The sequence below is a fragment of the Danio rerio genome, chromosome 5, assembly GCF_052040795.2.
Source record: "Danio rerio strain M-AB ecotype USA chromosome 5, GRCz13ab, whole genome shotgun sequence".
Classification (NCBI taxonomy): domain Eukaryota; kingdom Metazoa; phylum Chordata; class Actinopteri; order Cypriniformes; family Danionidae; genus Danio; species Danio rerio.
The window spans coordinates 68,569,095-68,592,945 of record NC_141025.1 but is presented as its reverse complement, the minus strand read 5'-3'; the positions used below and the strand labels follow the sequence as shown (position 1 = coordinate 68,592,945).

The 23,851-nt window shown below is 33.4% G+C and overlaps 1 protein-coding gene across 1 annotated transcript in view; it reads right to left on the bottom strand.

Moving 5' to 3' along the window:
• The window catches only part of castor2 (cytosolic arginine sensor for mTORC1 subunit 2), a 41,585-nt gene that overhangs the window by 12,187 nt on the left and 5,547 nt on the right, over positions 1-23,851 (bottom strand). Inside the window, 3 exon segments of the mRNA NM_199780.2 lie at positions 1,408-1,540; positions 10,899-11,092; positions 15,135-15,205. Of these exon segments, the coding sequence (NP_956074.2) occupies positions 1,408-1,540; positions 10,899-11,092; positions 15,135-15,205 (398 nt within the window).

Below are 23,851 nucleotides of genomic sequence, written 5' to 3'. Positions count from 1 at the left end.
TATATTTTTTCGATTGTCTACAGAACAAACCATTTTTATAGAACAATTGCTTAATTACCCTAACCTGCCTAGTTACCCTAATTAACCTAGTTAAGCCTTTAAAAGTCTCTTATAAACACAAAACTATAAAATGATAAGTTTATTCGGGTGATTTATAAAAGCAACAACAGCTAAACGATGCTAAAACAACAGTTTGATGTCCAACTTCTTATTTTGATGGAAGTTTGTGAAATGTCTTTTGAATAACTTGCACTGATGAATTATAGTAAAATACAGAACACAGCAGTAATTACAGAAACTATTAGAGGTCTACGTCTGTGCAACACGTTTAAAGGGCAGATCAATAAATGAGTCACACTACAGCTGATGCCTAACCACACCAAACACATTTAGCAGGTGCTTTTCTATTTAAATAAATAAATAAATATGTCACTGTAAAGCAAAATTATTTTATATTGCAATATATATTGCAATATGAATACAATTTCACCAGATAACATGATATCTCTATTGGGTAGAATTAATAATGTTAGATCAATTGTGATGATTCTGCAGTGGGAGTGCATCTTCATAAAATCTAATAAACTATACACTTTTTGGGGTTTCCCGACACATTTTCAATGTGGTCTGTACTATTTGCATTTCGTTTCTGTATTTGTATGTGTTATGAGTAATTTCATGCACAATCTATAAAAGTAATCAAGAAAAAGATACAATTGAAATAAAGTGTGTAATCGTTTCCCCGAGTCTAACAGTATTCCAGTACAGTAACTGAATGATGAAAATAAATATTATTCAATAATGTTAATCATTGTTAAGTCACGAATGGTACAATTTCTTATGCCTGAATGCTTTTAGGGTCATTTAACAATCACATGCATCAAAACAAATTGCGATTTTGATGCTAAAACAATATATTTTGTGCAGCCCTACCCTGAATCATGTTTTATGGACCAATGAGGGAAAAAAAACCTTTTCAAAATATTCTCAAAATGCACCAGAGAAAAGAAAAAAAAAAAGTCTTTTTTTTAATGAAATGTGCGAGTAAATAAATAGAGTTGCATTTTTGAGTTCCTTTATTGGTGTGTTCAGGCTATATGAATTTGGTTTGATGAAAGCAAACTCTGGTTCAATCATTTCTGGTGTAAATACTGCCCTCCAAACAAACTCTGGAGCAGTTTTGATTGAAATATGAACAAAGGACAGACCAATGAAACATGATCATATATGTGCACATACCATATAACGGGCTTGATCATTCAAGCACATTTCCAATATTGTTTTATATTTGAAGTAAGGTCTAAATATATGCCATTAGCTTTGTATCTTTAGATTCAGGCATAAGAATGACAGTTTGAATAATAAGTGAATGCTAAAATCCGAAATAAATTAACCGGTTTTGCTTACCCAGTTTAGGCTTGACGAAACCATTGGTGACTCCGGTGCTATTGGCGGCGACCGCTTCTCCATTGACGACCCTTAGCAGAGTGAATTCTGAAGACAGCGTGTGCATGACCATAGGCAGATCTCGCTCTCGAACCTACAAACACAAATCACCAGTGTTGGTCACATTACTTAAAAAAAGTAATTGGTTACAGGTATGTCTTACAAATACTAACCGAGTTACAGCATACTAGAAGTAACTAATCGAAGGAAGAGAAAAGAACTACAGTGTTACTTTTAAAAAGATATTTGTCGAAAACAATTGGATGCCCAAATATTAAATGTTAAATGAATGACATATAAGCTTAATAAATGTATGCATGTATGTATTATTACAAAAACATTGTACACAACTCTGTGTATACTTAGTGAGACACTAAGAAAGACAAATACTAAATTTAATTTATTATTATAGTAAACCAAAAAACTTAATAGATGATTTAGACTTTTAAATATTCATTGCACAAACCACAATTGGTCAGCAAATTATAAAAACCTAGTGCAACCGAGACTGTGTGAAAACTCTGCCTCTGGTTGGGGAATAATGGAAATTTACTCTACCTAAGCCAATCATCATAGGTTATGTGGCTGTCCCACTCCTACACTCAAAAAGTTTGAAATTTGAAATGAGCTGAAACAACACAGTTCTTGAGATTTCATTTAAACAACTTAATTGTTTTATGTAGAGGCCACTTAAATTGGTTAACTTTTAAGTTAGCTTAATCGATTTGTGTCAGGACAACATGAATGGGACAGCATTGATGCATTAATAACAATCAGCAGTCCAACCACATTGTAAAATCTCTGAACCGCTATTTTGATCATTCTTAAAATGTCTCAGCCAAAGTCTGTCATCAAACTACTTCAGAATTATTAGCTCCGGAACTGTCTTAAGTATCTGCACTCCCAAAGAGCAACTACACCTTCAAATTGTGTTTTGTTTCCATCTTTAGGTGCAAATAATTTATTATCCAGGAAAAAAAGGCCCACATCGCTCGGTTTCTCCAACCGCAGCAATTCCATTTTTATGTTGGCTTGAGAAAGCCAACATACTGTTATGCTACTCTGTCCTTGAAAACAAACGTATCTCCTCCTAGGCCGTTCATGCCACAAGGCCCAAATGTGGTCAAAATTTGCCTTCTGCATTCAAGATTGTTGCTATATCTCCTCATGCCTATAAGACTTATTGTTTTTTTAATAAAAAAATGTTAAATTTTAAATTTTTATAACCCGGGCATATAAAAAACAATTATACAAGCCCCAAATTTGGCCAAAAGCTGTATTTAGACGCGTTAGATTTTGTTGATATATCTTTAAGGTTTATTAAACTTATAGTTTTTCATTAAATAATTTTTAAGCATTATTTTTCTCAAAATATGGCAAGCCATTTTTGACAAACTCCATATTTTTTACTGATATGGCAAGCCACTTTTGCATGAATCACTTTCACACTTTTTAAGCGTTGTATTTTCAAAAATATACGGCAAGCCATTTTTACATAATGTTCATTCCCTTAGTCCCTTTATTAATCAGGGGTCACCACAACGGAATGAACCACCAACTTATCCAGCATTTGTTTTACACAGCGAATGCCCTTCCAGCTGCAACCCAACACGAGGAATACATAATGTTCAAGTCCAGATTTTGACACTCATAAAGACTGTCTTAGAAACATCGGGGTTGATTAAGATCACTCATATTGCCAAGAAGCTTTGATGTATCATCACTATCCTGTCAAATGGCCCCATAGCAATAAAACAGTATAACCTAGCAACCATTTAAAAATAGCAATATCTCTACTTCAGAACATCGTAGGGACCTGGGCATTGGCTTGTTTGACTCGTGCTAGCAAATGGGACTTCCTGTGTACTATGCATGGTAACAATGATAATGGAAGCCAAGTGCTAATAACGATTAGCTACATGCTATGAATGATTATCTAAATGCAATAACATATGCTAGAAATGCCTACTAAGTATTAGCATTTGATCAAACATGTACACGAGCATTGCCATTTAGGAACTGCTTAGCAACCACCTAACAATGCCATAAACGTTTTAGCAACTGCCTAGCAACCACTTAGCAACCGCCGCCGTGCTTTCTGCCAACTGCCATTCCCAGTCCTAGCGCAGTCACGTTGGCTTTCTCAAGCCAACATCAAAGTTTATCAATCAACTTTAGGTTCTAGTTCTTTTTGATATTCGGTGCCAGTTTATCAGTAAGTGATCATTTTTCCCTCTCACTCATTGGATGGAAACAATGCTTTATTCGTAAACGTTCAAGATTAACAGCATTGTAATGGGGTAAACAGCAATTTGTTTGACTACTCATTACTGAAAAAATAATTCCATTAATTACTTTTATTTAAGATGCTGTTACTCCCATCACTGCAAATCCCACACAAAAGAATGACAAAATCCTTTTCATTTAGCAAATCTAAATGTCTATCAAGGAAATCTGATTAGCTCAGGACTCCGAAGTAATAAATAATGGTAAATCTCATGTTGTACTGTAGTATCTGAAGCAGAGATGACAAATACCAGGCAAAGCGATGATGAAACTGAACTTGATTCTTAATTCCTATGACCATTGTTGTAGAAGTGCATGGGGGAAAATAGGGCTGATATTAATTATGGTATACCATCTACATTGATTGATCGATTGATTTTTGGTGTGGTAAAACCTAATCTATTTATTGTCATAATTTTCAAATTTCTATATTAAACATCAAGATTTTTTTCTGGCAGAGGCAATCAGATGTTACAACTTAGAAAAACAGTATCTCATCTATAGTAGCACAAACAATGCTTAAATTTAGACTCCGAATCTGCCATTTTCTTCATTAACCAAAATCAGCTGACTCAAACACATCACAAATGAACATTCATTAGCATTTCAAACACCATTACCAAACCCAGACTACAATAAACTGAACACAATACATAATGATGTCTTGAGTAAAAACTCAACACTGTTCCCGGTGGGGCCCTGATAACCCCTAAATGTGCAAAACAACAATAACTGCATTTCAAGGTTAAGTATCCATGAATACACAGCTTCCTTGGACTACTTTACGAGCTTATTAAAGCTAAAGAATTGAGACCGTTTTAAGGATACCCATTTGGTATGACCTCATGGGAAAACTGAATATAGTTCAACTACAGTAAACATTTTATGCAGATTCAACAACATTTCAGCTGGGCAATACATTGAGCGTCGCAGTATATAATTAGATTTTTGTGGCAAATGATGCAATGTGCATTCAATTTCAGCTATTAGGTTTAAGTAGTTACAGTATCTCTAATTTAAAATAATTTCATTTCTGTGAATCGGAGTCTTGATGTTACACTTTTTCTTCATGTTTTTAAATTATGCATGGATAAAAGACAAGATGTCCCATTTTGGTGTCTGCAAAGTCATTTAAATATTTATTGAAAGCTTAGAGCATGCAAGTAACGCATAACTGTAGGATTTCAAATAACTTGTGTGAAAATAAAGATGAAAATGTTGCATTGTGATTCAGTGTAACAAATATTTTCATGTAAAAATAAAACTTATTTTGGCCCTTTGTTCAACATCTATATATATAAAAAAGTGACGATAGTCCAATAATAATATTTAATTAAAGAATTTGTGCTGTCAAACGGGAAAATTCCATTGTAATCTAGCACTGGGAAAATGAAAATTAAGTAAAAATGAAACTACACACACAGTAAAAAAAAACAAAAAACTATTTTATATAGTTATGCAATAAATACATTATAAATCAAATTAACATTAACCAGTCCTCAGGTGAAATTAATTATCTTTCAAACATTTCCCATTTGGTGTTTAACAGAGCAAGGAATTTTTATATCGTATTTTCAATTATATTTTTACTTCTAGAGAAAGTCTGATTTATTTTAGTTTGCTAGATATATACAGTTAAAGTCAGAATTATAAGCCCTCCTTTGACTTTTTTCATTTTTATATATTTCCCAAATTATGTTTAACAGAGCAAGAAAATTTTCACAGTATTTCCTATAATATTATTTCTTCTGGAGAAAGTCTTATTGTTTTATTTCGACTAGAATAAAAGCAGCTTTTTTTAGTTTTTAAACACCATTTTAAGGTCAATCGTATTAGCACATTTAGGCTATATTTTTTTCCATAGTCTATGGAAGAAACTATTGTTATATAATAATTTGCCTAATTACACTAACCTGCCTAGTTTACCTGCCTCATTACACTAATCTGTCTATAGTTGGGGGGAGGGGGATTGTGAAATCAACACATTCATGTTAATTTCACAATAAAGGACAATAACTTTGTTTTCAACTGTGCGGTGTATATAAAATATAAAAATTACATAATTAGATAAACAGATAATTAAATAATTATACATACGGTACATATATACGGTACATACATGCATACATGTACACTAAGTAACATTGGTCATGTAACTAAAATGATGGCTAAACATTTATGTTAATAAAAATAATAATATTATATAATATTTTTACCCATAATTGTGTGTGTGTGTGTGTGTATATATATATATATATATATATATATATATATATATATATATATATATATATATATATATATATATATATATATATATATATATATATATATATATATATATATATATATATAATTATTTTTATTAGCCCTCCTCTAAACTTAACTTTCAATTATTTACCAAGTTTTGTTTTATAGAGAGAAGATATTTTTAACATGATGACCAAACATTTGATGGAAACCATTTATATTAATGAAAATAATAATATTATATATTATTACAATTAAAAAAAAACTTATTTATAAATTTATTTATTTAAAAAAATTTATTTAGATATAGTTTGTTTATAGTTATTAGCCCTCTTCAAATGAATACTCCAATTGTTTCTCAAGTTCTGTTTAATGTAGATTAATTATTTTCAACACGAACAAATTACATGTATATCAATAAAAATAATAATAACATTATAATATAATATCAATAATAATATTATTACAAGAAGACAACAACATCCAATACTGAAAATGGTCAAAAAGCTGAATTACAATGCCAAACTTCTAAATACAATACAATGTTAAACAATGTCAAACTTCTACACTCTTGCATAAAAGGAAGTTTTTCCCAGGGTTGTAAAATCTCTATATTCATGTAATTATTTATACACTAAATAGCATTGTATTAACAAAAATGCTGGCTAAACATAAAAATAAATAAATAATAAAACTACAACAACAACATCTAATATTAAAAATAGTCAAAAGGCTCATATATAAAACGTCAAAGCTCACTCTTACATAAAGGAGTTTTTCCCAAGGCTATAAAATCCATTAACATCTCCTGTGGAAGACAATATTCTCATTCTTTATTTTTTTTAGTAACCCAAAAAAAAAAGGAGGCATCTGTGTGCTCTAGGCCTAATGGGCCGGATACAGACGGGCATTTCATAACTGCTCTTAAAGATTTGAGTAAGCAAGCCAAGGCTGAGGATGAGAAGGAAACAGCACAGGAGGCCGGTCATCTTCCCTCTTTCTAGAAAACACTGTGATTATTTCTCTGGCTGAGATCAGCTGCTGTGAAACGCAAACTTTCTGGTAAATTCCAGCAAGCGGCTGCTGATCCTTTATCCTCTTTACATAACTACCCCCAGATTACCATCGCTCCCACATTTCTTGTTGGTTTCATAAACAGGCAGTGGTGAACGTGCAGCCTCTGATATACCGGACGTGTTCACAAACACACTGGACATGCTGAGATGACAGCAGCTTTTTGTGGTATTGGTTGATGGGTTGTGTTAAGGAAAAGAGAAGTGATGACTTCAGTTACTGTATGTCTACAGTGTGTTTTTGTTTAACCGCGTTAACGCAATAAGGACACACAGTTGATGTCAGAATGATTATTATTTTTTCTGTTTTAAATATTTCCATGTTTCTGTAGATTTCATCAGAGCATTTTGAATAATTTTAGATTTATACAAGGCTAAACACTAATGATTATTTTCTAATGATCCTAGTTGGGCCAATAGATTTTTCTTTTGCTTGCCACAAAAAAAGTAATGGTAACACTTTATAATAACTACACACTATGAATCATTTATTAAGCATTGGCAAATAGTGAATTCATTATCTGTTAAGCATTAACTCTACATTAATAAACGTTAGTAAGCAGTTTATAACTGCAGCAACAAATGCTCTATTCTTGACTTACAACCACATTTAAAACGTGCTTAATAATTGTATTTTCATACTTAGTAAATTATTTATTTGTCATTACTAAATTAAGTATCGCATTATTTACAAACCAGTTGTATTTAAGAGTAGTTGAGGGTTTTTTGGATCATTCAGAATGAGTTAGTAAATGATTAATAAACTATTGAAATTAAGGTTGATATGTCTTATTATTCAGGCATATATTAATGGTTACTATGTATGTTAATAAATGCTTTATTAACTCAACTTCACCTAGTTTTGTGACCTAATCTAAAGTGAGGACTATTCATGCTTTATAAATCCTTTATAAATGACAAATAAAGGCTCAGTTCAATTCTTAACAGAAAAATGACATTATTCATTCCTATTCAATTAAAGATACACAAATGAAACTGTACTTCAAATAAAAAATAAATCTTTGCAACCTGATCTAAAATAAAATCACTGTAGAGTTTAAACATTACATTTTATTACATTGTTTAATTATTATATTGTTGTTTTATCCAGTTTTGTTGTATTTTGACACTTCTGTTATTCAGCATTGTTTAAACTTTACAGTAGTTTTACATTTTAGAAAAGATTGCAAAGATTATAGTTCATTTGATTCTGAGCCTTTATTTGTCATTTATAAGGGATTTATAAAGCATGAATAGTCCTCACTTTAAATTAGGTCACAAAACTGCATGAAGTTGAGTTAATAAAGCATTTATTAACATATTAGTTGACTATTAGTATATGCCTGAATAATAAGACATATAAACGTTGATTTCAATAGTTTATTAATCATTTACTAACTCATTCTGAATGATCCTAAAAACCTTCAACTACTCTTAAATACAACTGGTTTGTAAATGATGCAATACTTAATTTAGTAATAAAAAAAATAATAATTTACTAAGTATGAAAATACAATTATTAAGCACATTTTAAATGTGGTTGTAAGTCAAGAATAGAGCATTTGTAGCTGCAGTTATAAACTGCTTACTAACGTTTATTAATGTAGAGTTAATGCTTAACGGATAATGAATTCACTATTTGCCAATGCTTAATAAATGATTTATAGTGTGTAGTTATTATAAAGTGTTACCGACAAGGGAGCAATTTACACAACTATAACAGCAACAATGAATAGTGCTAAGTGCTATATTTTTTTCTAAATCTGTAGAAGTGAGAGCAGATAAGAAGGGGTGCAGCCAGAAATCGCTTTGTAAGCAAATATCAGAGATTTGAATTTGATGCGAGCAGCAACTGGCAGCCAGTGCAAACGACTGAGTAGCGGAGTGACATGTGCTCTTTTATATTCATTAAAGACCACTCGTGCTGCTGCGTTCTGAAGCATCTGAAGAGGTTTGATAGAGCTAGCTGGGAGCCCAGCTAGTAGGAAGTTGCAATAGTCAATTACATAAATAATCAAACAAATATGTATTTGTTTTTTTTGGGGGGCAAATTGATTAAGTATAAGTCCTTATAAGTTTCATGCATAATTAAGTATAAGTTTCACGCCTATTTAAAAATATTATGTCCACTCCCCGTACTTTTTGTATAAGTGGAGGATAAATGTAAAGCGAAAAGTTGCTCTATTGTTATCATGAGGAATTGTGTAATTGTTTTTAGTTTTCTTTTCCTGATTAGGGAATTTCATTTGGAGAAACTGCTGTAAAAATGTCTAACATCTATTGTAAATCATATCTCTTTGCAATAAATAACTTAAATATTTTTAAAAAATAATAATTTACTGAGATGGATTGCTAGAGATTGGATGGATGTCAACTTTGACAGAGGAAAATTAAGACCTGTTTAAAATGATTTATGACCTACAACACCATGTTTCAGTGAATTTAAGATTTTAAACCTTATCATTATTATTTTTTTTTATTTAAGACATAATAGGCTCTATTTTAACGATCTAGGCACAAAATCTAAACTGCAGGGCGCAAAAGCATTAAGGGTGTGTCTGCGGCACATGGTCTAACAATGTTGAGCTTATTCTCCTAATGATTTCTGGCTGTGTTTTGAGAATAAACCAGTCAGAGTCAAATCTCTTATTCCCTTTTAAGACTTAGTTGAATCACCTATGAGGCATTTGCTATTTACATGGCGGACTTTGTAAGTGGATGAACTGAATGCTTCACTAGCGACAAAATAGTTAAACAGAGCATCTGCAGCGAGGATAAAGAACGAACCTCCTCCAGTCAACCTCTTTACTTTCTCTTTCTCTTTTGTGGACAAGGAAACTGTGTACGGACAGACATCCATAAGCATACATACTTAATTTTGTTTGTTAAGCTCAAAGATCTATTTCAAAACTATTTTTAAATTCTGTCATAATTTCCAGCTAACTAATAAAAACATCAAGTGTGGTCAGTAAACAGAGTTATATCCAAACACATCCTATGCCCCATATGAACTTGAAGCTGTAATTGTTGCATCAACTAAGAGCTGAGATAAGGGTATGAATACATACACAATTTAAAGGGATAGTTTACCCAAAAAATGAAAATTCTGTCATCATGTACTTCCTCTCTGTCATCATGTACTATTCCCCTCAAAAGCTTAGTTCAAAACTTATTTGTGCTTCTTTAACTTCCATAGTAGAAAAGAAAATGACTGAAGTCAATGGGTATCAGCAACCAGCATTCTTCAAAACTTCTTCTTTTGTAAAATTAAGTTAATTTCATTTTTGGGTGAACGAAACAGTCAATACTTGTGTTTTTCCTTTTTAATACATTTACAAAGTTGACTCTTGGTTTATGGGGAGAAAATAGAAATTTGAAGCCAAATTTGGATTATTTTTACTTAAATGTATTATTTAACTGCCATTAAAAGTAATTTAAAGTGGATGAGCACAAAAGATTTTAACATTAACCTCTATTTAAATGGTGCTTACAAATAAATGTACATTTTCTTTAAGAGTTAGTGAGTGTCAAATGTTTAATGAATGATTGTTTATTCATTTAATGGTTTACCCAAAATGAAATTTTCCTCCATTTACTCAAGTGGTTCTTTTGTTAAAAACAAAATAAGATCTTCTAAATAATGTTGGAAAAAAAACTATGAAAATAAATGGTTGTTTTTTTTCCCCGCATTACTTTTGTTTAGTAAAAAAAAAAACTCAAATTGGTTTGGAACAAGTAAATAAATTTTCATTTTTGCGTGAACTACCCCTTTAAACCGTATATAAACCGTTTGAATACTATAAAGTTCATGCCTTGCTCTTAACAGCAATCAGTAACACTCACCAATATAAAATCCGTCTGATAGGTTGACAGCATGAACACAGAGATATTATGGTCTGCCAATGGAGCGATGACTGATTTAGCGATTTTGGTTACTCCGATTGGTTGAGAGCTGGTAGCGCTACCTCCCCCAGACACCACATTGAGAGCCAACCACGTTGCGTCGGCCACACTGAGATATTCAGACTCTGGCAGCTCTGAAACAGACAAACAGAAACACAAAATATATCAATGTCAAAAAACAAATACAACTTTTCTAAAACTACTCACAGGTTTTTGCCTCTACAGTGTTTCCTCGCTATAATGCAATTGACCTTTCGCGGCCTCGTAGTTTTGTTTTGTTGCAGTTTTTTTTTTTTTTTTTTTACACTACATTGTGTTCTGCTCCTTGATTGGCAGTAGACCACTGTCAATCAATCTCCTCCATGTCTCATTTAAGGTACAGAATGCGTTCAGCTTGTCAAATGAAAATAAATCTTCGATCGCTAGCAGTGTGAGCTAAATAATTTAGATAATAATAGATAATTTAGAATAAATTATTTTATTTTCATTTGGTGTGCGACCACCTAAAGCAGGGATCACCAAACTTTTTAATAGAGGTCTGGTGTCCAGGCAGGTGTGTTGAGGCAAGTTGGAGCTAAACCCTGCAGAGCACCGGACCTCCAGGAACGGGATTGGTGACCACTAACCTAAAGGATGGAGTCTGCTTTTGCTTTGTAGATCAGTGACTGCAGAAAAAAAGAACATTACGATGGATGCCAACATTATCTATACAAAAGCTAAAAAGCTTTATGAACCTTTTGCTCACAGCGATGAATGTTTGTGCCTGACAACAGGTTTTGATGTTTGGTTTCATTATATAATGTTAGACTTATTTTTTATGAAGGTTTGTACTTTGAAAGTGTTTAAATGAAAGAGAAAAGTGTGAAAATGCTAATGCCTGTGTGAGAAAAGCTTATAAAGAGTGTAGTGAGGGGTTTTACAGCCTTAAAACATCTATAATAATTGTAAAACAAAAGCGGACTACTTTGTGAAATTTGCCTATCGAAAGTTATTTTTAGAACATAACTCCCAGGATAATCAAGGGACCACTGAACAAACAATATCTAACACACATTTGGTACTGAAAATTTATTTTGGGAACAAAACCTTTTTCTTTTAAAAATACTTTTAAACAGACAAAGTAATTTAATACTATACATTTTATTATCAATTTGGACCCTGGTGTTTATGAATCACTTATTATTTTTTTGTTTTTGTACAATCATTTTAAAATTGATATAGGCATTTTAAAATTCTTTACATTTCGTTGACACTTCGGACACAATTTATTTATAAAGCACATGCAGGTGTCAACATACTTTTTGTAAAACGATATATAAAGCATACATATCAGTATTTTTATCATAGTATTACTGCATTTATTAAGGCTCATACATAATTGTCTTAATTTGGCCACAAACGTCTATGTGTTTCGGCAAACAAAATGATTTTTGGTGACAAATTCTTTTTAGAAACATATTTTCTTCTTCTCTTAAACTCAGACAAAACAGAATTATTACTTATTGGGCCTAAATCTTGCACACAGCAGATCTCGCAACTCAATTTACAATTAGAGGGATACAAAGTTAGTTTTAGCTCTACTATAAAAGATCTGGGTGTCATATTAGACAGCAATCTAACTTTTAAAAACCATATATCCCATGTCACAAAAACTGCCTTCTTTCATCTGAGAAATATCGCTAAATTACGAAATATGCTATCCATCTCAGATGCAGAAAAGCTAGTCCATGCTTTTATGACTTCGAGACTGGATTACTGTAATGCTCTATTTGCTGGCTGCCCAGCATCCTCTATTAACAAACTTCAATTAGTAGAAAATGCAGCAGCCAGAGTTCTGACCAGGTCTAGAAAATATGATCATATAACCCCAATTTTATCCTCCTTACACTGGCTGCCTGTTAAGTTTCGTATTGAATTTAAAATATTACTTCTCACCTATAAAGCTCTAAATAATCTAGCTCCTGTTTATCTAACCAACCTTCTGTCTCGCTACAAACCAACTCGCTCTTTAAGATCTCAAAATTCAGGGCTTCTGGTAGTACCTAGAATTGCAAAATCAAGTAAAGGAGGTCGAGCCTTCTCTTTCATGGCTTCTACACTCTGGAATAGCCTTCCTGATAACGTCTGAGGCTCAGACACACTCTCCCAGTTCAAAACTAGATTAAAGACCTATCTGTTTAGTAAAGCATACACTCAGTGCATCACCTAGCGGGTTCCACACAGGCTTCTGCATCTTGCTTATATACACTATGAACAGCAGCTACGCTAATTATTCTCTTTATTCTCTATTTTCACCTGGGGATACTCATCCCGAGGTCCTCAGATTATGCGGAGTCACTGATTGGATCCAAGACCAGCGACGTGATGATCCCAAGGATTCCATATCCGGGACCAGGCCGTATCCTGAGCTGCTGCTGCGCTGATGGTCGTGGGGAGTGGAGAACATGAGTCTGATTCCAGCGACGCTCCAGGGACAGACGAGTCTTCGCTGAGGCCATCTTCCAGCCTAAACCATGGCGAATGAAGCTCTGCACAAGACTTTTGGCCAGCGGAGAAATTAAAATGGTCGTGCCCAACTGAGTCTGGTTCCCTCAAGGTTTTTTTCTTCACTCCCATCAGGTGAAGTTTATTTTCCCTCTCCGCTGTCGCCACTGCCTCGCATGGTTCAGGATTGGTAGAGCTACGCATCGATGAATTGGCTCTTCAGTGTTTGAACTCTCAGTAATGATTAAATCACACTGAACTGAACTTAAACACTAAAACCTGATCCACACTGTTCCAGTTACTATGACCATTTATGTGAAGCTGCTTTGACACAATCTACATTGTAAAAGCGCTATACAAATATAGCTGAATTGAATTGAAAAAAATGCTTTTGAACATAAAAAAAACTCAACAATACACTGAGCAAATTGACTACCCTTTCATTATGTTCATGGCTATTATTGCCACATTGGCTTCCATTATAATGACATTTTTTTATTGCAAAGCCTTGACACAATATAATCACGCATTTGTACCGTTCATCACTGCATCACTGTTCACAACTGCTATGAACAGTTGCAGTGCAAAAACAGCTTAATTTCTGGCATTTCTATGGAGAATACCTTTGCACACTTACCGTGATATGTTTGGGGAAATCAAAAAGCAGCTCAGCTCTCTGAATACAATACTCCATCAAATACTCCATTTTTTACTCCATAAAACATTAATGGCCAGAAACTTATTTTTGCACAGGCTTTTCTACAGGGTTAATGCTGCCAACTCATGATCAACAGTATAAATAGCAAATTTTTCCTCTTTCCAAAAGACTTTGCAATAAAAAAAAATTTGTTCTAATAAAAGTCAATGGGGCAAAGACAGCCACTAACATAATGAAAGGGTAGTACATTTGAACAATACACAAGGGTTAATGAAAAGAGGTTCAAAATACACCAATTTTGAATATCAAAAAAATATCAGTTTTCTTTCCTGTGTTGAAAAAGGAAGCTGGTGTGGGTGTAAAATTAGCAAAATAATTAATATTGTCATTTCACAGCCACGAACATGAATATTTCTCTATTTGATAACATTTGCTTGATGTTTCAATCAAAGTGCCTTTCTGATTTGGCAGAAATCTGTGCAGTTCAACAGAATTTATCAATGCATCTATTCTGTGTCCTGTCAAAATATGAAGGAGTTTTTACTAGTTTAACAGTACAAAAATATTAAAGAGATCTCAGTATTTTTAATGGGTTGCATGCAAAATGTGGTGTAAAATCAGGATGTAAAACCAAAAATATGAATGTGTTTTTTTGGTCCTCCAAATGAATTACAGCTAAAAGCTGCCAACAACACTACAAAACTTCTATGAACCTAAAATACCTGTACCTGTTGCGCAAACACACAGCCTCTGAGATCCCTGACCACAAACGGGTTTCACCTTGGCAACCAGTGTGTAATGACATAGATTCACTCAATCAACCACAAAACCAAACCCACTGACAGCTTAGCCTCTAGTAACCCATAATGGAAATGTGGGGGGAACCCGCTGATGGAGCAATATGTGGTCAAACATTGGCAGCGAGTCAAGCGGCGAGGAATTATAGAGAATCGGTGATACTTTACATTACTTAATCTTGCCTCGCTGCACTAAACCCAGTGCACTCTTAGTAAAAGAGTAACCATAAGGCCTACCTTTAAAGCCATCTTCATCCACGATGATGGTGTAATCCTCTGGCGTTTCAGTTAAACTAAAGAACTTGCATCTGGAGAAAAAGAGAGAGAAAAAAAGAGAGTTTTGAGTTCCATGTCAGCTTCTCTGGCTATGTCATGGTAAAAATTTATATAATTAGCAAACATTATATAAATCGCCCACAATTATTATTAGCAAATATTATATTAACCGCCCAATTATATATATATTATATACCGCCCACTGGTGACAATCTCTCCCTCATTAGCATAGCTGTTTTTGAATCTACCACTATCCTGACAAGTAAGCATTTATAGCTCCGCCTTCTTTTGAAAAGAGCACCATCTCATTTAAATTTAAAGTGACACTCATCAAAATTGCGATCAATTAAATTAGGATCTTGTTCTTGAATCTGCCACTATGCTGACACAGGCATTTGTAGTTCCGCCCTCTTTTAAAAACCAAACACACACACAGGGCCCTATCATACACCCGGCGCAGTGTGGCGCAAGGCGTGACGCAGTAGTCTTTTGGTAGTTTAAGCTTGGCGCAAGTGTCGTTTTGAGGCGTTGCGCTACGCTGTTTAAATTGCAAATGCATTAGCGCTCAGATGTGCACCCATAGGCGTTTTGGTCTAAAAAGAAAGGCGTTCTGAGGCAGACCGCTGGCGCGTTGCTATTTTGAGAAACTATAATAGATTTTTCATTAGACCAAAACTAACCCGGTCTAAACTCCGGCGCAGAGTTGCGCCTCGCTTACGCACTGCTTAATACGCACAAGAGAGCAATAGGCAAATATCTTTACATATGAAAAAATAAATAAATATTAAGGATATATATAGGATATAATAAGAATATATATAGGATATAAATATAAAGGATTAAAATATTACAAAACATATTATTTTCTAGCCTACATGAATATGAAAAACCACTGCTTTTATGTCTTCTTCATCTCGGGAGGCTTTTTCAGTTCATTCATAATAATTTGCTTTTGTATAATGTTATTATTATTAGCAATATTATTTATTATATCCATATGTATATTTGTTTTATTAAAAACAAGCTTAGATTTGCCCACCTGTCAGGTTTTAGACCATATGGGGCACAGCATGTGTTTTAGGATATAACTCAGGTTTTAGAGGACATTTTGCTATTATTATTCAATTATTTGTTTGCTGGAAATTAGAACTGAATTTAGAAATAGTTTTGAAACGAATATTTGCGCTTAACAAACAAAAGTATTTATTTATAGACTAATTGATGTCTGTGCGTAAAGGTTTCCCTATCCAAGAGCGAAAGTGAAAGTGATCCATTATCTCTCATTCTCACGCAGTAGATGCTCTGTTTAACAGTTTTCTGTTAAAAAACTGTTAACTGTTTGCTTGTGAAATGCTCATTTTTTCCACTTAGACTTACTTTTTTACGTCATGTAAATAGCGAATGCGCTCTTGGCGCGACGCAGCTGACTCTTAAAGGGAATGGGAGATGAGACTCTAATTGGTTTATTCTTAAAACAATAAACTCAACCCTTTTAGACCATGCGCCGAAGCGCAAGGCAGATTTCCCGTCCTTAAATTAGCAAAAACGCGTCCTGACACGCCCTGAAAGCATTTGCGCCCTGCGTTTTGCGCATGGACTGTCAAAATAGAGCCCACACACACACACACACACACACACACACACACACACACACACACACACACACACACACACACACACACACACACACACACACACACACACACACACACACACACACACACACACACACACACACACACACACACACACACACACACACACACACTTCATTTGAATTTAAAGCAAAGGTCACCAAAATTGCACAATTCAGATCTTGGTTTTGATTCTGCCACTATGCTGACAAGTAACCATTTGAGGCTCCACCCTCTTTTAAAAAGAGCACAATCCCATTTAAATTTAAAGTGACGGTCAACAAAAATGGTACAATTAGGATCAATTCAATTCGGATCTTGTTTTTGAATCTGCCACTATGCTGACACAGGCATTTGTAGTTCCCCCCCTCTTTTAAAAAACACACAATCTCATTTGAATTTAAAGCAAAGGTCACTAAAAATGCACAATTCAGATCTTGGTTTTGAATCTGCCATTATGCTGAAAAGTAGGCATTTGTAGCTCCACCCTCTTTTGAAGAGCGCACAATCTCATTTAAATTTAAAGCAACGGTCATCAAAATGCCACAATTAGGTTCAACGTCTAAAAAAACATAAAACATTATTTGTAACGTATTTCAGGAGTTCACACTTAGATATTGCTTGACGCTATTACCAAGTTTGGCATGCATGCTGTGCCGGGAGAGAACCCTGAGCTTGGAGATAAGTGAACCCAGGGCTCCTGCCTGGTCAACTAGCATGTAAGGGCTTCCAAGATCAGGTAGGCCTCAAGAGCTCCCGCTGGTAAACAAGAAAAGGAGGAGATGGGGTGGATTTGGATTCTTCCAAAACGAAGATAAGGCAGTAGGGTGCAATCGGTCTGTTTATTGTAGGCTTTGATCAATCTGATTGTATTATTGCTGATTACAGATGAGAGACCAGCTGCAATCAATCATATCACGTGATCCTCTTGAAATTAGTTTGTAAAACTTAACATGTACATTTTAGCATTTGAGACTTATTTTAAATCTCATTGTTTTATTATTTTCTCATACTTTAAAGTCTCTCTGGATAAAAGTCATTGTCTGATAACAATAAAAATAGGGCATTTCAAAAGTATACGCTTCTGATCAGTCTGTTGGCTTTTGCAATATTGACATTTTGGAAGAACTTCTGCTTTGAGTAAATATCCATGAGTAAGTCTCATAAGTCCAATATGGCATCTTGTGTAAACAACCTCATCATGCCTTGGGCTAAAAGAATAGTTAGATTTTCTTCCTACTAAGGGCTGGATTTTTAAATACTTTTTTTTAAGCATTGATCCCATGCTTACTATTTGTTTAGAATATAGCTTTTGATTAGTAACTTGAAGTCTGAAAGTGGGGTTTTGCATGTGGAAATGAGAAGTTGAGTATTAGAAAGAAATGAATACCATATTCCTGAGAAACATTTACAAGTGTGTCAATTTGCTGCAATAGCCTCACAGAATTCACAGAGATGGCAAAAGTAAACAGTTGACAAATTCGCAACTTTTTTTTTTTTTTTAAAGGAAAATAAAGTTATATTTATGTAGTTTGATGTTAAAGAAAATATAAAGGGCACTGACTCAATCGATACTTTCACAGTATTTATGTATCTTTAACTGTAAAAATGTTCTATGGTGTGACTTTCTGAAAGAGAATAAATATGATTTACTGTTGCATAAAATAAAATAAAATTAATAAAATATCACCACTACTTTGCTTCACGCTTATAGTTTTGTCATTCTGAAAAAAAAGAACAGAAAATAAACATTTAACATTTATTGCAAACCAAAGCTAATGTATGTAATAGGCAAATTAGCAATTTTTCGATAATTTTGATATATTGAACAGACCTTATAATAATAATAATAATAATAATAATAATAATAATAATAATAATAATAATACAGAGCTTGATAGCAAAAGTTTTCTTTATTTAAAAATAAATGTACAGCATTATTACGTGAACACGTTAATCATTCTAAAAATGATTCAAAAATATTTTTACAGTATTTAAGTTATTAATAATTAACAACCTAAATATTATTTTCATGCAACATTTTACAATCTAAACTAACGTTGTCCAGTAATTGGAAAATAAAATAAATAAATCTACTTATTTTTTATATTATACCTGATTCTAAAATCTTATTTTTCTGCTTGATTAAACAATGGACAAAATCCACGAGTTAAATTGGTTTAATAAATAAAAAGAAAAAGAAAAGAACAACAGCAGCAAGGGTGACAACATTTACATTCCTCCGTACAGAAACTTAAGTTAACTCCTTATAGGGCATTTATTGAAATACTTGTTGGAAAAATGCTGCAGTATTTCTTTTGAATATTTATGACTTGATAAAATTCAATTTACATTGTACATATTGTCAATTAAGTTGCCATATATAATTCTTCGCTCGGTAAAGCTTGATATGAATATTTTTTCCAGAGTCAGAGATTTTGCTGAAATTATTATTTCATATAGGGGAAAAAAATAAGGATGAATGATGCTTATGCATGTCATTTATAATATGAGGAGGACAGTTGCGTTCCATTAATGTCACAATCATGTCAAATTAGAATAATTTTTCAACTGCTCTAACTGGAATGCAGATTTAACACACACAATAATTTACTTCCTAATGATATGTACACAGGAAAGATACATATGCGCTGTGTGTGTCTGTGCAAACATAAACCGACATACATTGGTGCACAAATGATGGGTAGCCACAGCTGGCTCGTAATGCTGCTCGTACAGCCCAAACGGCACCAGATACCAGGTAAGACGAGTCCTTATTTATGGGCCTGTCACCCACACCGTGTATCATTTTGCCTCTGGGGGGGGGGGGGTTGGGGGGGGGGGGGTTAACACTTGTTAACTGGAAAGCAGCATCTTATCTGATACCGCCGAACTGGGGCTGAAAAAAGGGGTGTTTTTTTTCTACGTTTTTGCGAGCAGTTGGACATTTCTGACCCCTGGGCCATGAGATCATTTTAAATCTCTTCAGACTAGAGGTAAAATGACACGGCATAGCAGTGCAGAGAGACTATCTAGATTTACTGCTTGAGTTGTTTTAATATTTAAAGTGCTAATAGACAATTTCCTGCTTAGTCATCATAACTATTATAACAAAATTATACATTTCTAAATGAAGGGATTTTTTGCACTACTAAAAAATAAACTAAAATAATTTTGACCTTTAAGTAGCCCTACCGATCCATTCAGTTTTTAGCTGAATTTGAGTCACCGCGTGAAAAGTGCTGGATCTACACTAATGCTGAGCAATACTGAGCAATAAAAGCAAAGCAATAATCATGGAGGACAGACAGATCTGGTGTCCTTAAATCAGAACAACAAAACATCTCTACTATGAGTCACTCAAAGACTAGTCATAAATCTGCTCCTAACAAACCTTCCTGAAGTTTCTCAGGAGACACATACATACACAAACATGCATGCACAAACAGACATGCATGCAAAGCACACTCACAAACAGGGGCGATTATTATGCATTCACAATAACATGGACCGTTATGGGGTGGTCAAATGTATATATTAGCAATTAATTATTATCATTAGTACTTAAAATATAGATCAGATCAAACTATTTCACAATATTAAAGAACTGACCACCTCATACATGTTGTTTTGACGTCTTTCAGGAGGGATCTAGCATTAAATAGGGGGTCAACACCCCCTGTAAGTTGCACCCTGGTGCAAACACGCACAAAAACACATGCACACAAAAGACCAAATCGTTACTTTTGATTACCTATTTACACATTTCCTAACTCAATTTTATGGCAGAATCTCCAAAATGAATAGAAGGCTGGTCTTGTTATCTGCTGTTGCTGGAAATTCAGACTGATTATGCTAAAATCTAAAAACAAATCCTCCTAATTGAAGATCTTATTTTCCCTTTTTATGTATCAAATTATTATTTTATACACATTATTCCACACTATTTTAACTGATGTTATGTAGTCTTGATGTTTTCACAACCTTTCCAACCCCCAGGCCCTCTTTTAGTTTAAGTAATTTATTATTATTATTGAACATCTTTGATTTTGAACTATATACGACAAGCCCGAGATCCACCCATCAAAAAAGTAAAAAAAAAAAAAAAAAAAAAAAAAAACTTAATACTGCAATCTCAGGCTTGTTGTATATAGCTCTAAATCAAAAACGTTCAATAATAAAAATTGCTTATAGTGACGGGTCTAGTTAAAAACTATAAGTGAGCCAGGTGGTTGGAGAGGCTGTGAAAACATCAATGCTACATAACATCAGGTAAAATAGCGCATTTCAGAGCTGGAAAATTGTGTATAAAATAACAATTGGATACATAAATAGGGAAAGCAAGATTTTACGAATGGGGGAGATAATGCTTATGATCACCTGAAGACCGAGGGGGAGGGAGGAGGAGGGCGGGCTAGCAATTTGAGACTCCTGTTTTAGACTGATTGAGATGATTCTGTAGAAAACTACATCTGCAGGAAATAAACCATCTACAAGCATAGATAAAAACAAATAAAAAAGATACAATTGAAATAAACAATGTTTTATTATTTTACGTCAGGTACAATATTTTAATAATAATAATAATAAAAAAATGAAGTGTTAATAAAGTTTCAAATGGTACAATTTCTTATGCCTGAACGCTTTAAAAATCATAATACAGTTAAAGAGCTCAAAAGCACATGCAAGGAATCAACTATAATATAGACTCAACATTGCATATTCTGTGATGTGACTATTGTGAATGACCAAATAGTGATATGGATGCTGAAATTATATATTGTACATCCCTTCTAGAATATTTGTACTTTGTCAACAGAATTGACCCATGAAATATCTGGAAAAGACATCCATCATTGTATATATTTTTAAATATATTTAGTATATACATCTATGTAAAATCAATAAAGAAACTACTTGAGAATGTGGATTTGTTTTGGACACTGGAGTTAGTAGGTATGGATGTGAGATTGTCAGAAAATGCCATTTGGTCAAATGTTATAGTTGGTTGTGCTTGAATTATTCTACCAAACTTTGATTTCTTAAGGGCTCTGAAGTTAAAACAATTGGTATGGCTTTGTCTAAAGATTTAAACATGTCTAAAAAATGTGATCTTTTTAATATTATTAATAATTCAATGTATAACAGAGAAAATGTCACCAGTTGTTTACAGAATAAAACATAAACATTAGGGCTGTGTAATTAAACGAAACGCAATTGTAAAACATTTCGATTAGGTAATCGCAAGAGACAGACAGACAGACACAGAGACACAGACACACACACAGACACACACACAGACACACACACAGACACACACACACAGACACACACACACAGACACACACACACAGACACACACACACAGACACACACACACAGACACACACACACACACACACACACAGACAGACACACAGACAGACAGACAAACAGACAGACAGACAAACAGACAGACAGACAAACAGACAGACAGACAAACAGACACACAGACAAACAGACAAACAGACACACAGACAAACAGACACACAGACAAACAGACACACAGACAAACAGACACACAGACAAACACACACACACACACACACACACACACACACACACACACACACACACACACACACACACACACACACACACACACACACACACGGCTGTTTGTGACAGTTTTACTAGCCAACTGAGTAAACATACCTTCATTCTGCCAAATCAGAATTGAACAACCAAACTATACTCACAATATAGCAGTTGTAATATGGGAATATTTTGGTTTAAGTCACAGACAGCAAATAAAAACTGGTCATTTTCAAGAGCTGTCGCAGAAGTGTTGTCACGGCTTACAGATTATTGAGCTGAAGCTTGACTACAGAATTAAATTGTAAATCAAATCAATCGCAATATCTAAAATAAAAAAAATACATGAAAAAAAAAAAACATCTAATTGCAAATGTTTTTACCCAAACTAATACCAAATCGAGAGAAATCCAGAGAAACTGAGAACTGTCAAACAGCAGCAACAGCATTTATGATTTTCAAAAGACACACATTAAATGTCACTCAGTGTAACAGTAACAGTAGTTTAAAAGATATAGTAGTTTAAAGAAAAAGTAAAAAAAATTTATAAAACAGGCAAATTAAATAAGCACATTATGACATATCAAAAGATCACAGTGATGCCCCAAAATACAAATTAGCTTAATTGCAAAGATTTTAAATCTTTATACTTTGCCACTATCCTTCAAACAACAAGCTTTTACTCATTTGTCAGCAATAACTTTAAATATTTTAATAAGTACTTGTAGGCATGGGCCGGTATAAAATTCTGACAGTTTGATAACCTTTATTAAAAATATCACGCTTTCATGGTATTGTGATTACTGCTTTAAAATAGATTCTTTTTAAATATCTGGGTAAAAAAACTAAAGCTTCTTCCCCTTTGAACACAAAATATTTTATTTTAAGAAACATTCATAATATTTAGAGCAGTAAACATGTCAGGCTGAATTATTCAAATCAATCGATTTCTGCAGTCTTCATCAGTTTCAAAAACAGATTTCTTTACCATTTAAAATAGCATCTTTCAATATCTTTTCTGCTGGAGATACTGTTGTCATAAAAAAATAAAAACATGAATATATATATATATATATATATATATATATATATATATATATATATATATATATATATATATATATATATATATATATATATATATATATATATATATATATAATATCGCAAGAATGGTATGGCAGAAAATTTGGTGGTTTTTAAACCTTGACTTTTCCAAACTCAAGTTTGAAAATGGTTATCGTCCCATGCCTAATAAGAATCACTCAAAATTAGTATGCTGCAGCATTTTATATTTAATACAGTAAATTAAAACGTTTTAAAACCATATTTTGACACATTTTCAAAAATGTTACCTGAAACCGTATATTTACGTTTACTAAATTTGTTTTCTGCACATAAAACTACTTTAGTCAATAAAAGAAATAGTTTACTCATCCTCCACTCAATACAAATCAGTACAGGTTCTTA